Source organism: Peromyscus californicus, unplaced genomic scaffold, assembly GCF_007827085.1.
Source record: "Peromyscus californicus insignis strain IS unplaced genomic scaffold, ASM782708v3 Scaffold_11__1_contigs__length_118956290, whole genome shotgun sequence".
Taxonomy (NCBI): Eukaryota; Metazoa; Chordata; class Mammalia; order Rodentia; family Cricetidae; genus Peromyscus; species Peromyscus californicus.
Genome location: NW_026294402.1, coordinates 117,561,334 through 117,586,202, shown reverse-complemented (window position 1 = coordinate 117,586,202; position 24,869 = coordinate 117,561,334). Strand labels below are relative to the sequence as shown.

The following is a 24,869-nucleotide window of genomic DNA, read 5'->3' as shown; positions in this document are numbered from 1 at the left end:
AGTTTTGGGGCTGGAGAGATGGCTCAGTGGTTAAGAGCATTGGCTGTTCTGGAGGTCCTGAGTTCAATTCCCAGCAACCACATGGTGGCTCACAACCACCTGTAATGAGATCTGGTGCCCTCTTCTGGCCTGCAAGGACACATGCAAATAGAACACTGTATACATAATAAATAAATAAATCTTTTAAAAAAAATTAGTTTTGAAGATTAGTGTATGTTATGAAGTCAAGGCATTAAGAGTCTTAATAATTATAAATCCCAGCTCAGGAAAGCACTTTGTTTTTTTTTCAGTCCTGGGGATCAAAACCAAGGTCTTACATATGGTAGACAAGTACTCCATCAATGAGTTATATTTCCAGCTCATGTAAGTACACTTTTGGTCTCTTAGTGGATCAAGTTCAGAGCACTAGCTTAACCCCTCAGACTTGCTCTTCTAACACTGAGCTATCTGATCTCAGCAGAACCATATGGAGTTTCACTTTCGTTTGTTTCTCCGCTCCTACTGTTAGTCAGTGAGAGCATGAGTTTTTTGTTATTGTTGTTGTTTGTTTTTCCTGAGACAGGGTTTCCTGTGCAATCCTGGCTGTCCTGGAACTCACTCTGTAGACAAGGGTGGTCTTGAACTCAAGAGATCCACCTGCCTCTACCTCCTGAGTGGTGGAATTGAATGTGCCATCACATGGCCTGAGCATTCTTGATTTCTATTTTTGAATTCTTGTGTCTCTATGAATAAATAGTGTGAAACCAGGAAACAAAGTTACATATACTTTAACAAAGACTGCTAAGAAAATTAAAAAGTTGAGGAAATAGTAAGTTTACCTCATGTGAAATTGACCTTTAAGCTAGAAGACCTTATGTGATTAATCTTATATAAACGAGGCAAGTGTCTAGACTTTTGCATAGGAGTTGCATAGTACTTACCACCAAGCTGAGAATTAGCAACAGATGCTCTTGAATGCATGCTCAGAAACATCAGAACATAGTGGACAGTCTCAAAAGTGAGACTGCCCAAATTTCAGTCAGATCCCTAAGGCATACCACAATGTCTATCACCTAAAGCTTCTACATCCATACCTTTCTTAGGATCATCCTTAAGTCCAACAGGAATAGTATCTGGCTATGCAAGCACTGACCCTGGATTTGGAACAGGCTGTCTTTTGTTTTTTGGCCTTACATTAGACAGATCTCTCAAGTACATGATAAATCCCTTTTGAGTGTTGCAGAAATCTGTGAGAAGGCAAGAGAGAACTGCCAGGTACCATGTTCCTACACAGGCAGGTACACAACAAAGACCAATCTAAATACAAGGCAATATTACAGAAACTACTTGCTGCATACTTTTATAAATCATATTCCCAGGGATCAAGGCTCAATAGTAATAAAACATTTTTTTGTTTTTTTGTAGTAATAAAAATTTTATCTAGGGTTGGGGATTTAGCTCAGTAAAGCGCTTGCCTAGCAAGCACAAGGCCCTGGGTTCGATCCTCAGCTCAAAAAAAAAAATTTTATCTTAGCCAGTTTCTTCATTCTATCTAAGTCCTCACATCCTAATAACCTTTGAAATCCTCAAAAACCAAATTAAAATCATAGGAATCACATTGTGCCTCCTCCCTCATTGTTTTGTTCTCAGAACTAGAATTTTTCCACTACTTTTTCTAAATGCCATCCAGAATGTGAGAATGAAACCCACTGAAACTTGCTAGTCATAGGGAGAATGATATCAGAGACAACCTGGGCATGTCTCCTTACTGGGGAATGTTAGTAGCACCTTACCCAAAGAAATATTATAGGAATTTAGGGAGCGGAGCTGTTTACTGACAGTTCTCAATCTTAGTAAATCAAAGTTGCTGGAATTTGGTGTCTCCATCAGTCCCTAACCACCTGGCCGTTTAGATAAGGGAATACTCAGAACAGACATGTCAGTGGTCCTAGAACTTTGCAATGTCAAGGTTTGGGAGGTACAGACAATAAGGGAAAAGGCTGTTTTCTACTTCCTGTCACTTCAAAGAAGCAGCTTGTTAAAGGCTTGGTTTTATTTTTCTTTCTTTTTCTTTTTTTAAGACTTTGGTGATGGGAAAGCTTCTGGAATGTTCACAGCTGAGTTGGTGAATGCTAGGTCAGGTGATTACTTAGTTATTGCTTCATTCAGAATACTAGACAGACATGAAGTTAAAAGCTCCAGAATATAGCCAGGACAACTTGCTTATTGCTCAATTAGTTCATAATTTTAAAAAAGGAGTACTGAACAAAAACTTTTCCCCAAATAAGCTCATTACATATATATTCATCAGGACCCATTCCTATAAAAGCCACGATCCATCTGCTCCCACGCCACCCACAGTGCATGATTTCATCTGATCTCAGCTTAGCTGGATTGGGGCCAGTGAATATATGAATAGGAAAAAAAAAAGCCCCATTCCATTTCAGAAAACATAACTGCTTAGGCTACAGTTAAAACAAAGTTCTTGGCTTTTAGATGTTTAAATTTTATTTTCTTTAAATTAGCTTCTGAAATGCTTGTGTTACTTTCCCTTCCAGGAAAGTAACTTTAAAGGGTATAGGCTTTGTTTTACCAAAGGGAGAATAAAGCAGAACAGAGGTGCCTACTATTGGGAGCAGTAGGCTATGACCAAAAGCAGGGAAATATCCTCTTCCTTGCTACTCAACAAGATGGGTTCTGTGGTGTCGCATGAGGTGTGAGTTAGAAATGAAAGCCGCACCACACTTTGCACATTCATAGGGCTTCTCCCCGGTGTGGGTTCGCTGGTGGACAGTGAGGCTCGACCTCTGTCTGAAGGCCTTACCACATTCGTTACACGTATAAGGTTTTTCCCCATTATGGATTCTTTGATGAATGAGTAGGTATGAGCTACAAGTGAAGGCCTTCCCACACTCATTACACACATAAGGGAGATCTCCACTGTGAATTCTCTGGTGGACAATAAGGCAAGAGAGTTGACTGAAGGCTTTTCCACATTCACTGCAGTCATAAGGTTTCTCTGCAGTGTGAATTCTCTGATGCACAATAAGGTGAGAAAAACAACTAAAGGCTTTCCCACAGTCTTTACACTCATATGGCTTCTCACCAGTATGGCTTCGCTGATGCACAATAAGATTTGCACTCTGGGTAAAGGCTTTGCCACAATCATTACAGGCGAAAGGCTTCTCCCCAGTGTGGATCCTCTGATGGACAATGAGGTTAGAGCTTCTAGTAAATGTTTTTCCACATTCATTGCATTCATAGCATTTTTCAGTTATATGGACTTTCTGGTGCCGAGCAAGTTGTGAACTGTAACTGAAGGCTTTCTCACATTCACCACACTTAAAGGTTTTTTCTAAGGAGTGAATTTTCTGATGTACAGTCAGATTTGAACTCTGAGTGAAAGCCTTCCCACACTTTGCACAAACATAGGGTTTTTGTCCAGTGTGGATCCTCTGATGCACAACAAGGTTTGCACTCTGAATGAAGGCCTTCCCACACTCATGACACTCAAAGGGTTTCTCCCCAGTGTGGATTCGTTGATGCACAACAAGGTTTGCACTCTGACTAAAGCCTTTCCCACACTCACTACATGTAAAAGGCTTTTGCCCAGGCTGTATTTTCTGATTTTTAGCTGGACCAGAACTAAGGCTATATTTCCTCTTAGACTTCCTAGATTTCTGGTCTTCGTCTTCTCTGAAGTTTTCAGACAATGGACAGTCTTTCACAGTTATTTTTCTTATATCTCTTTTTTCCCTCTTTATTTTCTGCCTTTTTAACACATTTCCCTTTTCATAAGATTCTCCTAGCTCAGGGCCTTGAAGGTCACCTTTCTGGATTCTTCCTAAAATCCTGGGGTGCTCTTCTGCTTCATCACATATCTCTGTTTTAGGAACCAGTAACTGTAGGTTCTTGGTTTCAGTACCTGTATTAAGAAACAGAAAATAAAAATGTTAGTTTTCTCTGGCCTAAAAAAAGAACAGGCTCATCAAGGTCAGAATAAATAACTCTTATCTTTCCAAACGGACCTCATCATAGAGGGGATACCACACCATTCTAGATTCCTCTGCTATGTCTGTGCCCTGCCACACATTTCCTTTCACCAGATTCTACATTCCAATATGAGTGTCACCTATAAAGCCATGTGCTCAATGACTGGCCCCTAGCTAGTGGTGCTTTTGGGGAAAGTTATGGAAACTTGAGGTCCTGGTCTCTGTTCATCATGAAGTAAGCAATCTCATTTTCCACGTAATCCTGCTATCATGTTCTGCACAAACTACAGTGAACTGAAACCTCTGTTATCTGAAGCTAAAAGAAACTTTTTCCTCCTTTTATCTGTCAACAACAACAAACACTTAGTTCAGAGTAACAGGCCCAAGCTCTAGACAACACTCCTGGTAACCTAAAGACAAGTCTCACAACTGTGACTAGTTATGAGGATACTAGCCCTGCCTCAACTTAACCTTTTTCTCTTGAGCTGACCAGTTCATTATGGAAAATCCCTATCCATGAAAGACCTTCCAACTTAGGTTTTTTTTGTGTGTGAGGATACTCGATAGCAAAGGAAGGATAAAATCTGGGCATAGGGACATGCACCTGTAATCCCAGCACTTGGATAGCAGAGGAAGGAAAACTGCTGTGAGTCTGAGGCTAGCCTGGTCTACAGCAAGTTCCAGGACAGTTGGAGTTAAACAGAGAGACTGCTTAACTAAAAAAAACCAAAAAACAAAAACAAAAAAACAACCCACTAAGGTTGGAGAGATGGCGCACAGCAGTTAAGAACACTGCTCTTCCAAAGGACTTGGGACTTAACAATGCCAAGTAAACATTGTATCACCAAACTACATCCAGAGCCCCATTTAGTTTTTATATCAATATCTTTCTTCCTTTCACTCTTTTTTCTTGGTGCAGAGAATTGAATGAAAGTCCTCACATTTGTTAAATATGCTCTCTACATTTTGAACTATAAACCTAACCCATTTCACTTTTTCAAGGGATTTGGAATCTGTATCATGGCTTGGCTGGTACAACTCCTTGCTACCCAACCCTAGTACCCATGTGAAAGTGGAAGGGCAGAAGTGACTCCACAAAACTGTCCTCTAACCTTTATATGTGCATTACGGTATGGATGCACACACACATATACACAGTAAATAAATAAATAAAATTTAATCAGAAAAAGATCTCAGGTGGGTATGACAGTATTCACCTGTGATCCTAACATCTAGGAGGTAGAGGCATGAAGTTCCTAAGTTCAAGGCCAGTCTGGACTACATGAGACACTGGCTCAAAAGTTGTTGGCCCTCTGAGCTGGTTTTTGTACTCTTGAGATACGAATCATATAATCTCACCTCCCCAGCTACCCACTGAGACATTTCTGACCTATCTAAACATATTCCTGACCCTCATTTACAGGTCACTTCTGCACAAGCAGGATTCTTCACAGCCAATCAAGACTGATTTCATGGGCCAAGTATAGTAGCACAAACCTTTAATCCCAGCACTTTGGAAGGCAGAGGCAGGTGGATCTCTGTGACTTCAAGGCCAGCCTGGTCTACATAATGAGTTTCAGGACAGTCAGGGCTATGCAGAGAGACCCCGTCTCAAAACAAATCAAATCAACAAACCAAACCAAATAAGCAAAAACAATAATAATAAATGATTTAATTAAGTGAGGATAACATATTACTGATTTCAGTCTGTGATGTCTCTTTCAATGAGTAAAGCTGAACACTTCCATCTGCTTTTTGGATTTTTTTTTTTTAAATTTCTATATATTTGAATTACCCCACCCCACCCCCTTTTAAAAAACAGTGTGCATATGGAGATCAGAGGACAACTTGGAAGTTGGTTCTATCCTTCTACCATGTTTTGATCCCTTGGGAGTGAACTCAGGTCAACAAGCCTGGCAATGACTACCTTTACCACTACGCCATCTGATAGCCCTGAATTAATTTTTTAAATCTTTAAATCATTTTTCATACTAATGATCTGTTATAACTCCTCACATGTAGAAGGCATTTTTTGTTTGTTTTGAGACAAGGTCTTACTATGTAACCCTGGCTGGTCTAGACCAGCTATGTAGACTAGGCTGGCCTCAAACTAAGAGAAATCCAACCGCCTCTGCCTCCAGAGTGCTGGGATTAAAGGCCATGATACCAAGCTAAAGGTATCTTTTAAGAATTTTTAAATTACATTTATTGGGGGATGGAGGTAGCATGCCAAAATGCACAGATAGAGGTCAGAGGTCAATTTTTGGGAGTCAAAATAGTGCTTTTCTTTTCCATTATGTGGGTCGCTGGGATGGAACTTAGATCATCAGGCATCTTTACCTGTTGAGCTATATCACTAGCCCTAAAGGTATTTTTTTAAATGATTTTATTTTATGTGCATTGGTGTTTGGCCTGCACGTATTTCTGTATAACTGTCTGATTCACTGAAACTGGACATACAGACAGTTTCACACAGACAGACTGTGTGGGTGCTGGGAATTGAACCTCAGTCCTCTGGAAGTGAAGCCAGTGTTACTAACTGCTGAACCATCTCTCCAGCCCAAGGTTTTTTCTTTTTTTTTTAAAGTCTTTCAAAAAAAAGACACTTAAGACTGAGGATATAACTCAATTGGTAAAGTGCTTGCCTAGCATGTACGAAGCCTTGATTCTAATCCCCAGCACTCATACACTAGGCATGGTAGCACATGCTTGTAATCCTAGCACTTGGAAGATGAAAGCAGGATTAGAAATTCAAAATTCAAGGTCAATCTTGACTATATAGAGAGTTTAGGGCCAGGCTGGGATATGAGACCATCTCAAAAAAGAAAACAAAAACAAAAAATGCAGAGCATACTATACTTCACTTGCAACTTATAAATAACCACAAAACACATGAAGACATGGGTTTACACATGTGCAGAGACATGAAAAGTGCAAGGAATGAGCATGATTAAAAAGTGAAATTTAGCCGGGTGGTGGTGGCGCACGCCTTTAATCCCAGCACTCGGGAGGCAGAGCCAGGCGGATCTCTGTGAGTTCGAGGCCAGCCTGGTCTCCAAAGCGAGTTCCAGGAAAGGCGCAAAGCTACACAGAGAAACCCTGTCTCGAAAAACCAAAAAAAAAAAAAGTGAAATTTAGAATTTACCTCTTTGGTCTTTAGATATAAAAAAAGCTATTCACTGTGGCAACCATATGGGCAGCTCTTTCCATACTATGTAATTTAAGAAGGAAAACCACTCACCCACACATTTTAATGTAACTGAGATCAGGGAGCTGAACTTTACCTAGCAGGGCTGGGTTCCCATGATGCTCCAGGATTTCACTCTTGGCCAGAGTCCCTGGTAATGAGTAGCTTCCAAGGGGTGCAGCAGCAGCAGCCTCCTGTGTTGCTTTTAGGACCACTGCCATGTCCCAGAACATTTTCTGACCCTAGAAACAAGTGGGCATAGTTTATGAGTGGACTGAAGACTGAAACACTGTGATTACAGCGTTGCAGATGAGAACACATTCCTGGAGGTCACAAAAACTGGGCAGGAGTCTTCCCCAACTCCCCAGGAGACCTGAGTGGAGAAGCTAGGCTATCACTTTGATGATTTTTTTTTTTTTTTAAGTTTTTTGAGACAGGGTTTCTCTCTGTAGCCCTGGCTGCCCTGGAGCTCACTCTGTAGACCAGGCTGGCCTTGAACTCAGAGAACTGCCTGCCTCTGCTTCTCAAGTGCTGGGATCAAAGGTATTCAACAACACCACCTCTAGCCTACCACTTTGATTTTTAACTCACTGAATTATACAGCATATATCCTAATCTGTTAGTGCACCCTAGCTTAAACAAGTAGGGATCATGGCTTTAAGAAGCTCAGGTGATACAATGCTTGCCTTACACCAGACAAACTAGGTGTGTTGCCACAGACCTGTAACCGTAGCTTGTGGGAAATCACTGCAGGATGATCAGAGTTTTAAGGTCATCCTTGATTAACAGGGAGTTTGAGGGCTGCATTTGGACACATTTTTCAGCAGAATTTTCTGGGCCCCAAAGTTCAAAACAACTAAGGTTCTGATCATACACTCATAGAGACCTCTGGGAAAACTTTTGAATGAACCTGGACTGAGTTTGAAACCACTAAAGGCAAGCCAAAAGTGTGGTGATCGATTCCCTTAATCCCAGCACATGGGTAGTGAAGGCAGGAGGCTCAGGAATTTAGTCAGGCTGAGCTATTTGTTACAGATCAACAGTATCTGTAGCAACATTCCAGAACTCCTAAACCCATGTTACACTTTAAGGAGACCCCTGGTGGCAGACTTTAACCATGGCAAAGCACTGGAAAGAACTGTTAAACCCTGAATGAAACACTTCACTTGAAGTGTTTGTAAAAACAAAAACCTAGGTCTTATTCCTCAGAATCTGGTCTGATTAGAACAGACTATAATATGGGAAACAAGATATTGTAAAGCTCCCCAAGTTCTATGCAGCAATGGTTGGGAGCCACAGACTTACAGAACAGTACTAACACATCAATTGAAAAGAACATCTCACTATGTTCCAAAGGAATAAAGGTAAGAGCCCTCATCAGGAAAAAAAAAAAAAATCTGGGTTTGGCACTGAGTGCCTCTGAAACTATTTGAGATCTGCAATTCTCTTCCTTTCCCCCAGATCATCATTTACCTTTTCCTCCTCTTCTGATACATCAATGCTTAAATAAGGACCTTCCCCGGGGGCCCAGACCTTGATATTCTCAGAGTACACTTGTTGACCAGATGCCTGACTTATACTTTCATCCTCATCCTCTTCCTTTTTCACCTTCACTGGGCTCCAAGAGGCTCGGCCCATGGTCTTTTTCAATTCTGCAGTCATCTTTGTTCAATGGGGAATCTTTGAATAGCTGAGGAATGCCCAACATTGGCCACACCCTATCTAATCTTCAAGTCTCCAAGGCTTCTGAGTTTCTTCCCAGTGCCAAGATGAGTACTGTTCCTGCAAAACCAGAAAACACAGTTAACACCAAATATAGCTTTGTATGGATAACACTCAGCCCATTAGTTGACGTTACCAGCTCCTGGCTAGTGGCCACAGTAGAACAGTAATGGTCTGTTCTCCTTCAAATGATAGGGGTAGATTGTAAATATATATATGATTACAAAAGAGATATATAAACCATTTTTTATTTGATTAAAAATTAACAATTTGCCTGGTGTGGACCATGGTACACACCTTTAATCACAGCACTTGGGAAGCAGAGGCCTCATCTACATAGGCCATCCAAGGCTGCATAGTGAGATGCTATCTCAAAAAAAAAAAACAAAGAAAGAAAGAAAAGAAAGGAGGAAGAACTAATATATTAACTGTAAAAACTTTAAGAATATGGAAAAATTAGGGAAAATTCCAATCCAGTGATAATAATTATTTTACTTATAATTTGTTTCCCACCCCCCCATGGGGACATGTATTTTTAGAATAAGACTGGTTTTTGTTTTGTTTTGTTTTTCTTTCAGAGCTGAGGACCAAACCCAAGGCTCTGCCACTAAGCTAAATCCTATTACTATTGTCAACATTATTATTATTATTATTTTGGTTTTCTGAGACAGGGTTTCTCTGTGTCACTTTGGAGCCTGTCCTGGAACTCACTCTGTAGACCAGTCTGACCTCGAACTCACAGAGATCCACCTGCCTCTACCTCCTGAGTGCTGGGATTAAAGGCAATGTGCCAGCCCCCACCTCTGGCTGGACTGATTTTTTTAAACAAGGGACATTACAAAGATTTATTACTAAAAGAGGAAAGAATGATTATCTTAAAGGGTATAATTACTAGTATTTTTGAGGGTTTTTTGTTTGTTTGATTTTTGTACTCCTCTTCCAAATGTTTGTAAGACCAAATATTGGTCTTAAAACAAAATTATCCATGTTGCCGGGCGGTGGTGGCGCACGCCTTTAATCCCAGCACTCGGGAGGCAGAGCCAGGCGGATCTCTGTGAGTTCGAGGCCAGCCTGGGCTACCAAGTGAGTTCCAGGAAAGGCGCAAAGCTACACAGAGAAACTCTGTCTCGAAAAACCAAAAAAAAAAAAAAAAAAAAAAAATATCCATGTTAATATTGTTATCCTTATTTTTAATTGTTGCACAATAACCTGTAATTTTCAGTCTTTCTGAAGGTTATATAAACATAAAATTAAATGGGTCTTAAACATACACTTACATCAACACAGAGTAACTAGTGACCAGCCTGGGTATAGCCTAGTCCCCTACGTGTGCACTTTCGTACTGCACTTACTGTTGTTGCAGTAGTGGTGGGAATCATGCATCCTAGACAAATGCTCTTACCTCTAAGGTACACCTCAGCCACAACCATTTCTTGACTCAATTAGTGTTTCACAACAGCCTTAATAGTCTTTCAATATATAGAACAGACAAAACATATGCCTCATTCTGACAGAGTACTCTAAATTTACTTAACTGTACTGTTTACAACCTTTTCTTTAATAATCATGGGCTTTACTGCTTAGTTTGGTAATAGCTGTTTCCTGTACAAATCATTCTTTTGTCCTGTTGCATTATTCCTTTAGAGTGAACTGTGAGGTCACTAGCCTAAGGGTTTATATTGTCAAAATGCTTTCTAAAACACCACATAAAGTCAGGCACAAAACTACTAATTAACAGGACCTTTATATCTCAGATAAGCTGACCGAGTGTGTGTGTGTGTGTGTGTGTGTGTGTGTGTGTGTGTGTGTGTGTGTGTGTGTGTCAGTCAAAAATAATCTACTTTGTTTTAGCTGGATATAAGGAGATTGATTTTTGTTTGCTTGGTTCTATTCCTCTTTGTTTCTGTTACTAAAAACTGGTGCTAATTTTTACTAAATCCCCTTTTGCAGCTTCTGGAGTAATCATACTCATTTTTTCAACGTTAACTTTATTGTACACACTGAATTTTCAAGTAATGCCATGCTTTTCACCAATGCGCCAATCATAATTCTCCCCGTGATGGGGCTAAGTTTCCCAAGCAGAAAAGCCTTAGAGACTTCGTTCCCCTATGTGCACATGCTAAGTTGTCTATTTTGAGTCTTCTGGACAGACTCCCGTGGGCCTCGCGTCCCAGAAGGCGCGGAGCCATCTGGACAGGCCTCCCTCCTCCCTCTCGGCGGCAGCCCCCACCCACCCCCCGCGCCTGACCCCCGGGCGGGGGGTGGGTGCACCCCGAGCTACCTCCCGAGCCCGCGAGGCGATGGGTCGGTGCAGAGCGATCCTGTCCCTCTCCCCGCCCGCCGCGACACGCTCACCACGGTGGCCCAGCACGCCAGGGCCAGTTTCTCGGAATGAGACCACAGAGCCTCTCTGCAGTAAGCGGGGAGAGAACAATGACCGGACAGGAAGTGCCTCGGGAAGGGCTTCCGGCTCCCCAGACGACAGGCCGATCTCTCTAGGAATCTAGGAGGTCCTCCTCCTCGGTGCATTTCCGAATAGTGGTGAGATAGAGGAGGGCTGGAATTAGCGGGCAGGGCAGGGCAGGGGCATTCTTGTAAGGCACGCACCTACTCAGAGCTGCCAAATAGAAAATCCTGGGAGATTGTAGAAAACATTTTAATTTTCAAATTAGCGAACGGTACAGAAAAATTGAAGGAATGAATACCCTTATCATTCATCTGGACAGTATTTACCTTAATTCTCAGACATAATTAAGGTCAATTTTGGAAATTATAAACACAAAAACGCTTTATTTCAAGTATTCAATGTGTATCCCTTAAGAACATTCTCCAATAACACCATCATTGCCAAAAAGAAAAATTACAATCATTCATATTCAGATTTATTCAACTGTCTTAAAATATTTAAAAATTATTAGGAGTAGTGGTGCACACCATTAATCCCAGCACCTGGGAGGCAGAATCTGATGCGCTGAAGGTTGGCCTGGTCCACATAGTGAGTTCCAGGTTAGCTAGGGCTACACAAAAAGAACTGGTCTCAAAATTAAAAATCAAATCTAACAAAAAACCAAAACCAAAAACAAGAAAATCCACAAAATTTCAAAATTGCTCTCCGCCCCCAAATTAGCTTCACAGCACTACAGTTATGGCTTTTTGCCTTTCCTGGAAATCACTCTGTAGCCCAGGCTGGCCTTGAACTCATAGGGATCTGCCTGCCTCTGCCTCCCAAGTGCTGGAATTAAAGGCTTGTGCCACCACCGCCTAGCTCGGTTATGGCTTTTTAATTTTGTGTGTTTGAAATGATAAACGCACAAGTTGTCAAGACAGCACCCTTCATTCAGGTCCCCTCAATGGGTAAATCTTAAGCAATTTTACAATATCAAGCCAAAGATTAGTGGCTCACCTCTATGATCCCAGCTCTTGAGAGGCTGTGGCTGGAGGGTCACTATGACATTGAGACCATCTATTACATGGTTAAGTATTCCATAGTACATGTATACCAGATTAAATGGGTGCTGGGAATTGAGCTTGGATCTCTGAAAAAGCAGTACAGAATCTGAACTACTGAGCCTGCTCTCTAGCCCTTATTTTTAATCTTTTGAAACAATTTTTATATTTATATGTAAGAATGTCTGTATATGTGTGCCACATGTATGCAGGTGCCCTAACAGGCATCAAGAGGGTTTCTGGAGCTAGTGTTATAGGTCATTGTGACCAGAAATGTGGCTGTTGGGAACCAAACTCAGGTCCTCTGCAAGAGCAGCAAGGGCACATAACCACTGGGCCATTTCTCCAGCCCCAAGCTTTATTTATTTAATGATTACTTTTTTATTTTTTTATGTGCATTGGTTGTTTTGCCTGCATGTATGTCTGTGTGAATATGTTGAAGCTAGACCGTTGTGAGCTACCATGTGGGTGCTGGGATTTGAACCAGAGTCCTCTGGAAGAGCAGCCAGTGCTCTTAACCTCTGAGCCATCTCCTCAGCATTGCCCACCCCCCAAGCTTTATTTTTAAAGTCTATTCTTTAGAATTCTAAATTCAAATTCCTCTTAAACAAATGAGTATCTTTGTAGTAATTCTGACACAAATTTACATCATGCCATGTACTCTGACCATACATACCTCTTTCATCAACTTTGTTGACAAGTGAATTATTTCACAAAGTATTTTTATGAAGATCCTTTCACTTACCCCTCATGAAAAGGTAAATGAAACAAGCATTATGAAAGAAACTCTAGGGGCTGATGTAATGACATCACATAGTATGGGAAGAACCAGAACCTAAACCCATGTCTTCCTTTCTAAATTCAGTGCTCTCCCTAGGTTGTTCTCAGGCAGCAGACTCTTCCCACTCAATTCCACATCTCACAACTCTGGATCACTCTGTTTATATAGATTTTCTGTAGTATCTATGCTATCTTTAAAAATGTATGATGCAAATGTTAGGAACAATGCCCAGTTCTTAAATTAAAAAAAAAATTTGCTATTGGTTACAACTTCACCATTACCTTTTTATGAGACAAACTTGGTTTCTTTAGAGCCTTAAAATGCTTCAAAGCCTCTTTCCAGGGTGAAAAAAGACTATCTCTTAATTAGAATTTAGATTGTTTTTCTAGGTGTGGAAGTCTAAATAAAGTCTCTTCAACTTGTCCATGAGAGTGGTCATGAGTTGTTTTTTTGTTTGTTTGTTTGTTTGTTTTTCCCCATTAAGACCTAGGTGTGTCCAACAGTGTCTTAGGGGTTTTTATTGCTGTGAAGAAATACTATGACCACAGCAACTCTTACAAACAAAACATTTAATTGAGGTGGTGGCTTACAGTTTCAGAAGTTCAGTCCATTATCATCATGACAGGAAGCATTGCAGTGTGCAGGCAGACATGGTGATGGCTACATCTTGACCAGAAGGTAGCAGGAAGTCAACTGACTGTCACACTAAGGGAAGCCTGAGAAAAAGAGACCTCAAAGCCTGCCCCCACAGTGACACACTTCCTCAAACAAGGACACACCTCCTAATAGTGCCACTCCTTTTGGGGGCCATTTTCTTACAAGCTGCCATAGTTATTTCCATATGATTGCATTTTATTTTGCATGTGACTATTTTTCTTTTTTACTGTTTTGGAGTTCACACCCAGTATCTTATGCATGCTGGTAAGCACCCTTATACTGAATCTCTCTCTGGGACTCATATTTGCAACAAAAATAATTCTTCCACAGTATGAATTTTTTTGTTATAGGTGAAGTCTTGAAGTCTGCAAGAATTCCTTTGTGGACCCCACACATTCACAGTGTTTTTCATGTGTCAACTTTCTGATGTACAGTAGGTTTTTTTTTCTTTGCCTAAAAACTTCGCTACAATCATTACACCCATAGGGTTTCTCCCCTGAGTAGATTTCTAGCATTTCTCACACTCATGAGGTTTTATCCCCAGTGTGCATTCTCTGATGTACCACGAGGTTTTTATTTTGACTAAAATCTTTCCCACACTCCCCACATTTATAAGGTTTCTCTCCACTGTGGATTCTTTGATGTACCATAAGTTTTTTAATTAGAGATAAGGACTTTTCTGCATATATGACATTCATAAGTTTTCTCTCCACTGAATTCTTTGACGTTCAATAAAGTTTCTGTTGTAGGTAAAGCATTTCCCACACTCATTAACTCATAGGGCTCCTCAGCAGTGTGGATTCTCTGTTAGGCTATCAGGTTTGAGTGGTAACTGAAGACTTTTCCACAGTCATTGCACTTGTAGGATTTTTTCCTTGTGTGAATCCTATGATGCTCAATGAGGCTTTTTTTTTTCAGAATGAAGCACTTTCCACATTCATTACATTCATAGGGCTTTTCACCATTGTGGATTCTCTTATGTTCAATGAGGTTCCTGTTTGAACTAAAAGCTCTCCCACACTCACTACATTCAAAAAGCTTTTCTCCAGTGTGGATTCTGTGATGTACAAGCAAGCCTTCCCACAGTCCTTGAATTTGTAAGCTTTCTCCTGGTTATGGAGTTTCTGATGGACCATGAAGCTTGCTCATAATAAAGGTTTTCCCACACTCTCCACATTCATATGGCTTCTCCCCATTATAGTCTCTCATGGTCAAGAAGGTGTCTGTTGGATCCAAATACTTTACCACAGTCTTTGCATTCATAGAGATTCTCTCCAATATGGAACCTTTGATGCTAAGTGAGGCTTTTCTTCAGAATAAAAACTTTCCCACACTGATTATATTCATAGGGCTTTTCTCCATTGTGGAGACTCTGATGGTCAAACAGGGAAGCTCCCTGAGAAAAGGTGTGCCACAATTATTGCATTTGAAAGGTTTCTCTCTGCTGTGTATCCTTTTATGGTCAATGAGATTTGACTCAGAACTAAAAATCTTCCCACACTTCTTACAACCAAAGTTTTCTTCTATGTGTAGACTCACGAGTGTAAGAGGAGGCTTTTGCTTCGAATGAAAATTTTTCCACATTCCTTTCACTTTTAAGGGTTCTCTGCACTGTAAAGTCGCTGATGGTCAACAAGGTAGGTGGTTTAAGCAAATGTTTTCCCACATTCATCATATTTATAGGGTTTTTTTCCCCAGAGTGGATTATCTGGTGCAGAATAAGGCTCTTGAGAATGGAAGCTTTTTGACACTTGTTGCATTATAAGGTTCTTTCCCTTTGTGGGACCTCTGGTGGTCAATAAGGTAAGCATTCTTAGAAAACCTTCCCACATTCATCACATTTTTATGGTCTCTCCCCTGAATGGTGTCGGAGATGTATAAAAAGGCCCGAGTGTCTGTAGAAGCCCTTTCCACACTCCTTACATTTATATGGTTTCTCCCTGGTGTGAATTCTCTGGTGGTTTAGAAGATAAGCACTTTGAGAGAATGCGTTTCCCACATTCATTGCATTTGAAAGGTTCTCCCCCAGAACGGTTCCATAAGTGCATTAGAAGGCTTGAGCGCCGAATAAAGCCTTTTCCACACTCCTTACATTATGAAGTTTCTCACCAGTGTGGATTCTTTGATGGTTCATAAGATGGGAGATTTTACTAAAATGTTTATAACATATATTACATTTATAAAGCTTCTTTTCTTCAGTACCTATTAAACACCCACAAGGAGCTCAATCCAAGGTCAAGTTTTCTTCAAATTCCCTCCACTCATTTTTCTTGTGGGGTCTTTTCTTCTTCTTCTCATTCACATTTACAAAGGGAACCTTCCTTCACTATATCTACTTTTTCCTTGGTTTCATTTTCTAACTGACTTGTTAAAACTTGCTATTCACACTCTTTTTCAAAATCAAAGACATGGGAAATATGTTCTTGAAGTGTAGACAAAATTCTAAACAGTCTTATACTCCAGTTTCTCTTCAGATGGTATAAATCTTTCGCCTTTTACTAAACAGTCTTAGTAAATAAGAAACACAGAGCCAAATACAGAGGAAATAGCCAAAGAGATCAGAGCAATTGCCCCAGAGAGAGAGTTTTTTCCTGTCTGACTTGTGTTTTTATTGCCTTTCTGTTCTGCCTTCTAATTGGCTCTAAACCCAACCACATGACTTCCTCATCACTGCCTGTCTATACAGACCTCCAGGTCTCTATGGTTGGTACTGGAATTAAAGGTTCATCACCACCCAGGCTGTGTCCATGAACACACAGAGACTCTGCCTGCCATGTGATTGGATTAAGTGCGTGTCACCACCGCCTGACTCTGCTTATGGCTCGCTATGACCTCTGATCTCCAGGCAAACTTTATTTATTAACATACAAATAAAACTACATTTCAGCACAAATAAAATATCACCATATTGAAGTCTTTTTGATGTTCCTTTTTTATAGTCTGCTCTTTGGAAACTACTCAGCTTTGATGTCACCTCCTCATTCTCAGTAATGGTATCCCATTCTGGTAAAAATGAATTAAATGCAAAGTTATTAAATTGTTATATTTTTGAAAATATAATTTGTTTTCTCTGGTGCTAGATTTGGAACCCAGGGCTTTGCATATGCTAGGCACACCCTTAGTCTTCTTTTGAGACAGGGTCTCCCTATTGTAGCTTAAATGGCCACAAATTTACTGTGTAGATCAGGATAGCCTCAAACTCATGAGTTCCCTGTCCATCTGTCTCCTAGGCTCTGGAACTACAGGGTAGCACCACCATGACAGTCAGTCTGTCTCTCAGTTTCTCTCTCATCTTGCTATGTAGCCCGGCATGGTGCTGAACTCACAGGTCTCCTGTTTCAGATTCCCAGGTGCAGCTATTACAGGCGTGTGTTATGACACCTAGTCTGAGAACAAAATCATTAAATGCCTTAAAAACATGCTATAAGGATACATGCAGCATGTGTTTATTTACTCATTTTTGCAGTGCAGGGATGGAACCCAGGGGCTTGCACATGCTAGGCAGGTGATATATCAATGAGGATATACTTTAAAAACATTTTTAGATTCATTTATTTCTATTTTATTTTATGTGAGTGGATGTTTTGCCTTCATGCATGTCTGTGCACCTCATGCATGCCTAGTTCCCACAGAGGCTGGAAGAAGGCATTGAATCTCCTGAAATTGAAGTTACAGATTGTTGTTAGCTACCATGTGAGTGCTGGGAATCAAACCTGAGACTTCTGGAAGAGTAGTAGTGCTCCTAACCACTGAGCCATCTCACCAGCCCCTCAGGGATATATATACATTTATATGTATATAAAAAGGAGAAATGTAGCTAGAGTTTTCCTGCCTGGCCCACAGTCAGGACAAATCTCTCTCACCTGCCAGTCCCACAGCCGCTCAGACCCGACCAAGTAAACACAGAGACTTATATTGCTTACAAACTGTATGGCCGTGCCAGGCTTCTTGCTAACTGTTCTTACAGCTTAAATGAATCCATTTCCATTAATCTATACCTTGCCACATGGCTCGTGGCTTACCAGCATCTTCACATGTTGTTTCTCATCATGGCGGCTGGCAGTGTCTCTCTGACTCAGCCTTCCACTTCCCAGCTTTATTCTCCTCCTTGTCCCGCCTATACTTCCTGCCTGGCCACTGGCCAATCAATGATTTATTTATTGACCAATCAGCAACACACTTGACATACAGACCATCCCACAGCAGAGAAAGTTTCACAAAAAGGAGGTACAAAGCTGAATGCCACACTGACAGGATATTATAAATGAACCAATAAACATTTCTCTGGGGACACTTCTACATGCCTATGTATGAGTGCATGTGGAGGCCAGAGGTCAGCATCAGGTATCTTCTTCAATCATTCTTCACATGATTTTCTGAGATAGGGGATCCCACTGTACCTGGAGTTATAAATCATCATAAGTCATCATATAGGTGCTGGGAATGGACCCTGGGTCCTCCGCAAAACAAACAAACAAACAAACAAACCAAATGCTCTTAACAACTGAGCCACCTCTCAAGCCTCTAATGTACTAAACTCTAAAAAAAAAAATTTCTAAGGCTTAAAAAAATCATAAACAACACTGAAAAGAAAACAAACAGAATAAAAGAAGCACAACATTTTACAAAGGAAAAGCAGTTATATCAAAGAAAAATGTAGAAGAGGCACAAATAGGAATAAAATGACCAATACACATTTAAAGAGAATGATCGGAAAGGAAAACAGAAATTCCTATTGTACACTTACCTAATAAAGGCTTAATTAAACACCAGTAAAATCACAAGCACTAACAGAGAGTAGATCCTCTTGTGCATTTTTGGGGGCCATCAAACTGAAATTTCACTGGTAAAAAGCATTTTGGTGATATGCTTCAAAGTTTAAAATTTAGAGAATATTTGAGCTACCACACCACTGCTGAGATACTGAGGAACATATTTTCATAATTGTAAAACCACATGGTGTAAATTACTATAGACAATAAAATTAGAAGGTTGCTAGATACAAAATTATTATATGAAATAATCAGGCATGGTGGTACACACCTTTAATCTCATTACTCAGGAGGCAGAGGCAGTAGGATCTCTGTAAGTTCCAGGTCAGGCTGGTCTACATACAGGACAGCCAGGGCTATATAGAGATACCCTAGCTCAAAAACAAAACAAAACAGGAAACCAAAATAATAATAAGTAAATAATTTTTAAATAAGGAAATGACTAATTTACTGTACAAATTAGGTGGCAATAAAGAATACTTGAAAAATGTAATAACATGAGATCAACTTTATAAATCCACATATACTTGAACAGTATAAAAATAGTAGCAAGGATGAAAAAATCCCAAATCCATTTTAAAAATAAAAGATAATAAATCAAATGTTGACAGTTGTTGTCTATTATTTTGTTTCATAAAAGTGCATGCTACATTTACAATAATAACGATGATGATGATGGTAACCACAACAGAAGGTTGATGAACTGCAGGTGAGAATTATGGGGGGGTGGGGACTGAGAGATGGCTCAGTGGTTATGAGAATTATGGAAGAGTCCTTACCTAAAGAGGTCACGTTCCCATAATTCTCCAGCATCACACCCCAGTACAAAGCCCTCTGAATTGGACCCAGAAATGCCCATTCCTCTAAAGTGAAGCACACTGATACCTCCTCAAACATGACCAACTCCTGAAAAGACAACTACATGTGAGACCACCTTAGCCCATGAGCTCCCCTCACAGAAAGACATCTTTTACTTCATGCAAGGCCATGGAATGGGGAATGGGCATTAGGGAGAGAGAAGGAGAACTCAAAGTCTGATTTCACAGCACAGACCTACATTTCATGGTGGGAACTGGTGGGGCACTCCAGCACGAGGAAGGAGATGGCCACTTCACAGCAATTAGGAAGTGCAGACCAGAAGAACAAAGGTGCAAACCTCATCTGGGGCTGGGCTGTTAGAAGCATAAGTACCATTAACTAATTTCTTGGGTTCTCTTCCTAGGAAAGGGCAGAAGCTTCAGGAACAGGAGACTCTGAGGAGGGAGAAGCCACACGTGAGATGATTTCTGTTCTTGTCTAACATCTGCTACAAACTGTCAAGCAAGAAAGACTCAGAGCTGTCAGACTCAGGCAGTGATGCCCTTTTCTGAGTAGCTTCCCTGTGCAAGCTGGACGGAGGAATGCTGTGGGATGTTCTGTATGTCAAATGTGTTGCTCTGATTGGTTAATAAATAAAACAGTGATTGGCCAGTAGCCAGACAGGAAGTATAGGCGGGACAAGCAGAGAAGAGAATTCTGGGAAATGGAAGGCTGAGGCAGAGAGACACTGCCAGCTGCTGCCATGACAAGCAAGATGTACCAGTAAGCCACAAGCGACGTGGCAAAGTATAGATTTATAGAAATGGGTTAATTTAAGATATAAGAACTAGATAACAAGAGGCCTGCCACGGCCATACAGTTTGTAAGCAATATAAGTCTCTGTGTTTACTTGGTTGGGTCTAAGCAGCTGGGGGACTGGCGGGTGAGAGAGATTTGTCCTGACCTGGGCCAGGCAGGACCAGGAAAACTCCAGCTACAGAGGAACCCAAGGAGAGACAAGGGATAGCAGCAGGAAGAGCCAAAAAAGACTAGTATTTTTAGGGATTCCTACACCTGGCAGAAGATGCAACTCCCTGGGAGTGGGAGATGGGGCACAGAAAGGTCCTGGAGAGGTGGATACCTTGTGGAGGATCCTGGATGCTGTATACCATTGGCTCATCAGAGGTGGGAGAAGGTAGTGCCATTCCTTGAGTACCCACCCTTTCTTGCAGAGCATCCAGGGATTGGACAAAGACTGGGACATGGGACCAAGCAAAATCAATGGAGCTGGTTTTTGTACTTTTAGAAAATGGACTCAACTACCATGGGCCTCTTTCTGCCATTAATCTAGATCTGTGTGATCAGAAAGACCTCCCTCAGGAAGGAACATCAAACAACAATGAAGCTTGGCTCTGAGGAGGCGATCAGAACCATGGCAACAGATGCTGGTCCTTCATGTGGGTTAAGGAGAGCATGAAAGCAGGAAGCACTAACTAAGAGCATGGATTTAACTTCAGACCTTGTTTTAGGCCTTTACCTAGCCCCTGCTGTTTCACTATAAATAACACTGGAAGCTGGGCATGATGGCATGTGCTCACACCCCTAGCACTTGGGAGGCTGAGACTTCAAAAGTTTCAGACCAGAGTTGAGTACATAGTGAATTCAAGGCCAGCCTGGTCTACACAGAAAAACATCTCAAAACAACAAGAAGTAACACTGGAGGAGTGTCTAGACATCTGGTTTATCTTCCAGCTAGCTATAAGACCTAAAGCAATCCAAGGAATGCTTTTCTACCTCAGTTTCCTTATCTCTTAAAAGAAGGTAGATTAATAATCTATAATTAGGTATATGGTTCTATAATTGTTGACTTTCAATAAAATAAACAAGCCCATCCTTGATGCCTGATACCATTGCCACATCTGAGTTATAGTTCGACTTTCTGCATACAAGTGTTTTTCATGAACTATAGGTTGAAGGAAAATAATCGGAGTAAGATCAAAATACAAAATATATATGCAAGAGAATGTCATAGTGAATTTTTGCATAATAAACATAGGATGATCTTTAAAAAAAAAACCATAGGGCTGGAATCATGACTCAGTGGTTAAGAGCACTTCCTGCTCTTCCAGAGGACACAAGTTTGGTTCCCAACACCCACATAAAATGGCTCACATATACCTGCTTCAGAGGATCCAATGGTCCCTTCTGGCCACCATGGGCACCTGAATGCATGTGGCATATATTTACACAGAAACACATATACACACACTTAAGAAAAATGAATCTTATTTAAAAAACATGATAAATAGTGCCAAGATTCCAATCTAAAGATCAAAGATTCAAAGTTTTACCAGAAGCACATATCTCAACTCTGCACTTGTTTTGCACAATCCCCAATGAGGGTGCATGGGGGGTTGGGGGGTGCTCCTTAAGTATCCTAAGATAGCCCAAAACTTGCAATGAACATCCTACCTTGGCATCCTAAGAGATGGGGTTATCTTCATGAGACACCACTTGGTTGGGAAAGCATCATGTTTGCTGTGCCACTCCCTTTCGCACCCTAGTACCACATCACTATTCCAACCAGACTTACAGAAACAACAAATATGCTTTTGCTTAGGGCAATGGTTCTCAACCTTCCTAATACTACAACCCTTTAATACAGTTCCTCATGTTGTGGTGACCCCCAACCATAAAATTATTTCGTTGCTGGTCCATAACTCTAATTTTGCTACTGTTATGAATCATAATGTAAATATCTGATATGCAATCCTGTGGGGGTTAAGACCCACAGGTTGAGAACCACTGGTTTAGGGGAACACTTATAACCATCATCTCCAAAGGTATGGAACCACACTCAACACTGCCATCCTGAAGGACAAAGTGGAGTCAGTGTTTGTGTGAGGATTCTCAACCTGACTCAAAGACCTTAACCCTCAACCCACATCTCAGTGCATACACTGAAAATTGGGAATCGATCTACCTCAAGACCCAGCCATTCCACTCTTGGGCATATACCCAAGGAATGCTCAATCATACCACAAAGATACATGCTCAACTATGTTCATAGCAGCAGCAGCAGCAGCATTATTCGTAATAGCCAGAACCTGGAAACAACCTAGATGCCCGTCAACTGAAGAATGGATTAAGAAAATGTGGTACATATACACAATGGAGTACTACTCAGCAGAGAAAAACAATGACAGCATGAAATTTGCAGGCAAATGGATGGAACTAGAAAATACCATCTTGAGTGAGGTAGCCCAAACTCAGAAGGACAAACATGGTATGTACTCACTCATATGTGGATATTAGATATAAAACAAAGAAAAATCAAACTGCAACCCACAGAACCAGGGAGGCTATATAGCAGGGGGGACCCTAGGATGACTGTGGCTTATAATAAGTTTTGGTTTTACTCAATCACTGGGCAAGCCTCAGTGAAACATTTCACTATTAGGATAAGAATTTGTACTGTATCACGCTGATACAAGAAAAATAAATAAATAAACAAATAAATAAAATGGAAAAAAGGTCCCTTTCCACTCCCCTTATTTGGGGCTTGAATCTTCCTTTGAACATGGAGAATACCAGCTGTAAGACTTCAAGAAAACACTAAAGTTAGCATCCTTTTTTGCTTTCTGTTGCTGTGATAAACACCACAACCAAAAGCAACTTATGGGAGGAAAGTGAAGGGACTCTTGCCAGTAATAAACAGAATCTTCTGGAATGCAAGGCTCTATGGACTACTTTGACAAAGTCCTTTGTCCTGCAGACAGATATATCTGAAACCATACACATGAATGGCTTTGGGCTTTATTCTCAAAAGTTCTTCTACCTACTCACAATAAACTATACCCAACACTCTGACCAAGAGGCCTCCTGGATATTGCTGTAGCCAGAGCAGGTTACCTCATTTATGACTTGGTTTCTTAGACAGGGACCACAGTAGTTCATACAGAACTGTGAGACTGTAATGTCTAACTATATTTAAAGGTTTTCATTGTGGTTGGTTTTGTGGTACTGGAGGCACATGTCAGGTAAACGTGCTGCCACTAAGCTATGTCCCTAAACCCTCATTCAAGTTTCTGTACAGTGCCTGATGCTCAGATTCAATGCTACTTACCTTGGATCACTGGTGCTCTTTCCCAAGTTCAGCAAAGCTTAATCCTGACACATATAGGGGGTGATCCAATGCTCAATTAACAAAGGAAGGCTAGACTAATTATGTCGTCATGTTAGACCTACACAACATTCTCTGACAAGTGTTCATTATGTTAACTAAAATATTTGGATAACTTTGAACAAGGTTTCACTATGCAGATCTTAGGCTGTGGCTCTCCAGAAATCAAGTGATCAACAGAAATGGTATTGTTGGGGGTACAAAACAAGAAAAAAAAATCTATAAAAACACACAAACCAGAAACTACTTGCTACTGTTAAAATGTTTGGCTATATCTCTTACAAATTTCTCCAGGATACATTTCTAGAAGAAAAACTGCTGGGCAAAAGGGTGCAAACATCTTACAAGTTTTAAGTTTTACCGGTTATATCATTGATTTATAAGCATCCTCATCAATTTAATATAGTCAGACACTTACCAAGCTTGCAGATATTTGTCCTGGGTTTGTCTTAACAATAACCAGTCAGGGGAGGCAGAAACATAAACAAAAGTTCAATACGTGTGGCCACACCTAACAATGCATAAACACACAAGCACAGGGATTCACAAGAGGTGACTTTAAGCACAATCATGTTTTGCTTAAAGGCAAAACATACAAAGTCCACTCTGGAAAGCTATTTCAAGAAGACATTTTATTTTCAAAGGGAGAGGGGAACAGCCAAGTCTTGTTAACTCATATCTACTCCTTGTATCAAAGGAAAGTCAATACTTTGCTGACAATGGAAGCTGCAATTTTTCCCCTATTCCTTTGTTTGAGACAGAGTCTGGAACTGGCTAGGTAGACCAGGCTAGCTTCCAACTCACAGAGATCTGCTTCCTGAGTGCTTGGATTAAAGATATGCACTGTGGTGGTCAACCCCAGTTTGTTATACATCTGTGACCTTGTGGTTATCATGATTAGTGACATGGAATAAACATTTTCCTTCGTGCCTTCTGGGTTTGGGGAATTGATTGGAAAGCACTTTCAGACTCTGAACATGATGGAAGTCTGGAGTTGACAAGGAATATATAAGGGAAGAATAATGGAGTGGGAAGGATCAGGTATCAGGAAGGTCAGCTCCGTTTTTCCAATAGTCTAAGCAAATGATTATATTCTAAGTAAAGAGGTAGTTCGTACAAGACAACTTAGAAATACCTGACATTCTTGGTAACTCATCTGCGAGTGATGGAAAGGAAATTTTTTTTGTTTGCTTGTTTTGTTTTTCGAGACAATTTTTCTCTGTGTATCCCTGGCTGTCCTGGAACTCCCTCTGTAGACCAGGCTAGCCTGAAACTCAGATCCACCTGCCTCTGCCTCCCCAGTGAGCCATCGTGCCCGGCTTGATGGAAGCGGATTTTAAGAAGTTATTTT

At 40.7% G+C, this 24,869-nt stretch overlaps 2 protein-coding genes across 4 annotated transcripts in view; one reads left to right on the top strand and one right to left on the bottom strand.

Annotated features, from left to right (window-relative positions):
* The window catches only part of Kiaa1143 (KIAA1143 ortholog), a 34,495-nt gene extending 10,043 nt beyond the window's left edge, over positions 1-24,452 (top strand). The window contains exons 4-5 of one of the 2 annotated variants that reach the window (XM_052725575.1): positions 291-363; positions 19,760-24,452. In XM_052725575.1, coding sequence (XP_052581535.1) covers positions 291-345 — 55 coding nt within the window. In that variant the 3' untranslated portion in view covers positions 346-363; positions 19,760-24,452. The remainder of the gene's footprint in view (positions 1-290; positions 364-19,759) is intronic. The other variant, XM_052725566.1, reaches the window with a different exon arrangement.
* Znf35 (zinc finger protein 35) lies at positions 343-18,776 on the bottom strand. Of its 2 annotated transcripts, none has more exons than XM_052725473.1 (4): positions 11,162-18,776; positions 8,767-8,940; positions 7,256-7,400; positions 343-3,904 (listed from the first exon to the last, which is right to left on the bottom strand). In XM_052725473.1, exons 2-4 carry the CDS (start codon positions 8,818-8,820, stop codon positions 2,658-2,660), a joined length of 1,446 nt encoding a protein of 481 aa, XP_052581433.1. In that variant the 5' UTR covers positions 8,821-8,940; positions 11,162-18,776; the 3' UTR covers positions 343-2,657. The 2 variants fall into 2 exon arrangements, with proteins under 2 accessions (XP_052581433.1, XP_052581422.1); XM_052725462.1 differs by having other exon boundaries at positions 8,632-8,940; positions 11,162-18,774.
* Positions 24,453-24,869: the final 417 nt, after the last annotated feature.

Excerpts from the sequence above, each read along its gene's own strand:
- Znf35 (XM_052725462.1), bottom strand. The coding sequence starts at position 8,820 with ATGACTGCAGAATTGAAAAAGACCATGGGCCGAGCCTCTTGGAGCCCA. Across the intron at positions 7,401-8,631 it reads TATCAGAAGAGGAGGAAAAG|GGTCAGAAAATGTTCTGGGA; the intron begins GTAAATGATGAT and ends ACTTGTTTCTAG. Across the intron at positions 3,905-7,255 it reads TGGGAACCCAGCCCTGCTAG|GTACTGAAACCAAGAACCTA; the intron begins GTAAAGTTCAGC and ends TTCTTAATACAG.